The following is a 4,273-nucleotide window of genomic DNA, read 5'->3' on the forward strand; positions in this document are numbered from 1 at the left end:
TTTTTTTTTCGGTATGCGGGCCTCTCACTCTTGTGGCCTCTCCCGTTGCGGAGCACAGGCTCCGGACGCGCAGGCTCCGGACGCGCAGGCTCAGCGGCCATGGCTCACGGGCCCAGCCGCTCCGCGGCATGTGGGATCTTCCCGGACCGGGGTACGAACCCGTGTCCCCTGCATCGGCAGGCGGACTCTCAACCACTGCGCCACGAGGGAAGCCCCAGAGATTCTTATATTGGGTAGAAAAAAAAAATCTACTCACATGCTACTCAATAGAGACTCACCTAAAACAAAGTGATATGAAGCAGCTGAAAGTAAAAGATGGGCAAAAATATATTAAGTATATGTAAGCAAAAATAGAAATGACAATATTAATCTCTAGAGATGTAATTCAGGACAAAAGCTTTAAACAGAAAAATAAAATTACTTTCTGTTGAAAAAAGATAAAAATTATAATGACTATGTAACATTAAAGTTGTTCATCAATAACAACATCAAACAGTGATACACGAGAAATGGAAAAACCTCACTTGCAGTGGGAGAGTCTTCTCCAGCTTTGTCTATCTTTGAGGGATTGAACATCTATAAAAATCAACTGCACACTAGACTACTAAGAAAACCACAATAATTTCCCTATAAGTGGAACTAGTTTGGGCCACATTTTTTACCATGATGCAATGAAACAAAGATTTAATAAGAATGAGTAAGTGAAATAAAACAAATGACTTGAAAACTTTAAAAATAAAGTTAGCTGACTTATTTCAAGGAAACAAAAACATTCTATAAACTATTTAGAAAATACTAATAATTAGAGCAATGCATTAAAAAAACTTTTTGAGTGTGTTCAAGGCAAATCTAGTAACCTTAAAGGTATTTATTACTGAATAACAAAGAATGAAAATAAATGAATTAAATGTTCAAAGCAAGAAACTGTAAAAGGTACAAAATAACCCCAAGGAAATCTGTAAGAAACATGTACAAAATATAAAATTATACCCTAGTCAATTATTACAGCAGAGTTAGGAATGAACTCTATGATCTGGATCTTTGTAAAAAGAAATAATATTAAATAGGACAACGGGCATATTTTACACTGATAGGGTATAACCCATCAAGATGGTACAGCAGGCATGAACCTTGCACTCCTAACAACACAGCTTTCAAACATGAAGCAAGAATTGTTAGAACTGCAGGAAGAAATAGACAAACTCTGAATTCTCATGATAAACCGCTCAGAAATCAACAGATTTATAGATATAAAATATTTGAAGTGTTGAGAGGATTTGAATAACAATCAACAAACCTGATCCAGTCAGTTATAGCTAGAACTCTGTTTCAAAACACACACTTTTACTTCAAACGCACATGAAATATTCAATAAAACTGACCAAATACTAGGCACAAAGAAAACCTCAGTACATTCCAGAATGTGGAAATAATTAAATCCATATTGATATAATTTTTAATAGAGAAAAAGGAGAAGCCCCTGTCCCTCCCTCAAACTATCTGTCAGGAGATTAAATAACACCCATATAGTACTCTTAGGTTAAGTAAGAAATACAGTGTGAAATAAAAAACAGTATAGAATGAATGGCAATGAGGTCAGTACATATAAAATCCTGTGAAATACAGCCAAAGTGAGACTCACAGGAAATTTTATGGAATTAGTGAAAATATTAGAAATGAAAAAACGTCTATAATAATGAACTAAGCATACTACTCAAGAAGTTAGAAAAAGAACAATAAAGTAAATCTCCCCAAAGGAGAAGATTGAATTACTAAAGCTAAAAGAACTTTCGTGAAATAAAATAAACAAGAAGAAGCATATCTGATCACTAAAATCAAAAGGTAGTTTGTACCATTTAGGAGTTGACAAGTAAGAGAAACTTCCACTCAAACAGGCTTAAAATTGCTGTCTCCTCTCTTCAGTGATGGTGGCTTCATTCTGAGTTGATCCCCTTATTGAAAAATGGTTGCCAGCATCCTTCTGCCTCCTCATCAACGTTGAGAGAGACAGTATGGGGACTTCCTTGGTGGTGCAGTGGTTAAGAATCCCCCTGCCAATGCAGGGGACACGGGTTCAAGCCCTGGGCCAGGAAGATTCCCACATGCCGTGGAGCAACTAAGCCCGTGTGCCACAACTACTGAGACTGTGTGCCTAGAGTTCACGCTCTGCAACAAGAGAAGCCACCGCAATGAGAAGCCCGCACACCACAAGGAAGAGTAGCCCCCGCTCACCACAACTAGAGAAAGCCCGCGTGCAACAAGGACCCAATGCAGCCAAAAATAAATAAATAAAAATTTAAGAAAAAGAGAGACAGTATGCATTTCTCTCCTCTAACCATACCTTATGCTTATTGGGATAACCTAACTGGGGTCAGGTGGCCGGGCACTGGACTGTGCTAATTAGATCAAGCCAATGAGCCACCCACTTGGGAGCTGGGAGTGTGACAGCTTCTCCCTGAAGATGATGAGCAACATGGCAGACAGTGTGCACTAATGACTAGGACCTGTAGTAATATGAGGGAAGGATGGATACCATAAAGCTAACCAATAACAGTACACCAGGTGTTTTTATGAAAATACCTATGAAATAGACAAAAATTTGGCAATTTTAATCTTTAATAATTAAGAAAAGTGAAAGAGTACACATGTAAATAGTATTAAAAATAGGAAAGGAGCCATAGGTTCAAATTTTATGTATCAGTTTAAAATTTTAAAATCTAAGCTAAATTGATTTATTTTACTAAAATTAATGCAAAAAGAGGTGGGAAACCCAACTAAGCCAATAACTATGAAAGGTCTTTTTTTAAATAGTCAAAGATTTGTCCCCTAAAAAAGGCATCAGACCCAATAAGTTTTATGTGCACAATCTACCAAACGTAAGGAACAGATAATTCTGGTGTTATATAAACTGCTCTAGGGCACAGGAAAAGACTAGAGAGCTCCTCAACATGTTTTAAGATGCTAGCATAGCAATGGCACCAAGGGTGGAACAGAAAGGAAAATTGTAGGCCAATCCAATATTGGAACAAAAATTCTAAACAAAACGGTAGAAATTTAATCCAGAGTGTATTACAGGATTTACCTAAGAAATCTACCAGAGATCTAGTCATGTGTTTCACCAAGTAAACAAATTAAATAAGAATAATCATCTTAACAGTTCACAACTGTTACACAACAGTCACAACTGTATCACCTGGGCCCAAAAGATAAGTGGCAACTACTGGAGAAAATATTTGTAAAATAATTGACAAAAGCTTAATATTCAGAAAAGATAAAGACCTTCCAAGAGAAAAAGACAAACAACCTAATTTCTAAAATAAGCATATGAACGGAGGATTTACTAGTGAAAAGGTATACCTTTTTTTTCAATAAACACATGAAAAGACATTTTTCCAATCAAGAAAATGCAAATTAAAACAGCAATGATATAACTTTCTACCACTGGATGGGCAAAATTTTTGAAGATTAATAATATCCATTTTTAGCAAAAAGGAGAAGCGTTCATTCTTGTATACTGTAGGTGTGAATGTATACTGGTTCAGCTTTTGGGAGGAGTAAACTATATTCATCCAAAATTACTAAATTTGTGTCTACTGTGATGGTCCTCCCCTGAGTCCACTCCCAGGAAGACCGCTGCAGAAATGCTTCAGACTGTGCTCTCCCCCACCCCACCCCCGAGCACGCAGGAATATGCTCATGGCAGCACTGTCACAATGCTGACAAGTCAGAAACAGCCTAAAACCTGGTGCTGGTTAAATAACATACATTACATCCACACGGTACACATGCAATAATGTAAAATTATGAATATCTCTAGGTACTGACATAGGTTTTCAAGGCATATAGTTTTTTTTAATGTAGGTTATTAATAATACATATATAAGATTCTATTTATTTAAAAAACCATAAAGATATTTTATTTAAGGATGCCAACAATGATTACTTCTGGGGAGGGGAGCAGCATTGGTGGTGGGGGTGAATGAGCAAGGGAGAATCTTTACATGTATTTCTGAACGTTTTTGGTAAATCACAACAAAAATTCAGACATTGCTTTTAATTGTTTTTAATTTTTAAAAAATGTAGGAGGGGGGCTTCCCTGGTGGTGCAGTGGTTGAGAGTCTGCCTGCCGATGCAGGGGACACGGGTTCGTGCCCCGGTCCGGGAAGATCCCACGTGCCGCGGAGCGGCTGGGCCCGTGAGCCATGGCCACTGAGCCTGCGCGTCCGGAGCCTGCGCTCCGCAACGGGAGAGGCCACAACAGTGAGAGGCCCGC

At 38.1% G+C, this 4,273-nt stretch overlaps 1 protein-coding gene across 1 annotated transcript in view; it reads right to left on the minus strand.

The window, feature by feature from the left end:
• The window catches only part of LOC103091086 (serine protease 46-like), a 27,971-nt gene extending 25,496 nt beyond the window's left edge, over nucleotides 1-2,475 (minus strand). Inside the window, exon 1 of the mRNA XM_007470279.1 lies at nucleotides 2,427-2,475. Within this exon, the coding sequence (XP_007470341.1) occupies nucleotides 2,427-2,475 (49 nt within the window). The remainder of the gene's footprint in view (nucleotides 1-2,426) is intronic.
• Between the last annotated feature and the right edge of the window lie 1,798 nt (nucleotides 2,476-4,273).

The sequence above is a fragment of the Lipotes vexillifer genome, unplaced genomic scaffold (genome assembly GCF_000442215.2).
Source record: "Lipotes vexillifer unplaced genomic scaffold, Lipotes_vexillifer_v1.1 scaffold942, whole genome shotgun sequence".
Lineage (NCBI taxonomy): Eukaryota > Metazoa > Chordata > Mammalia > Artiodactyla > Lipotidae > Lipotes > Lipotes vexillifer.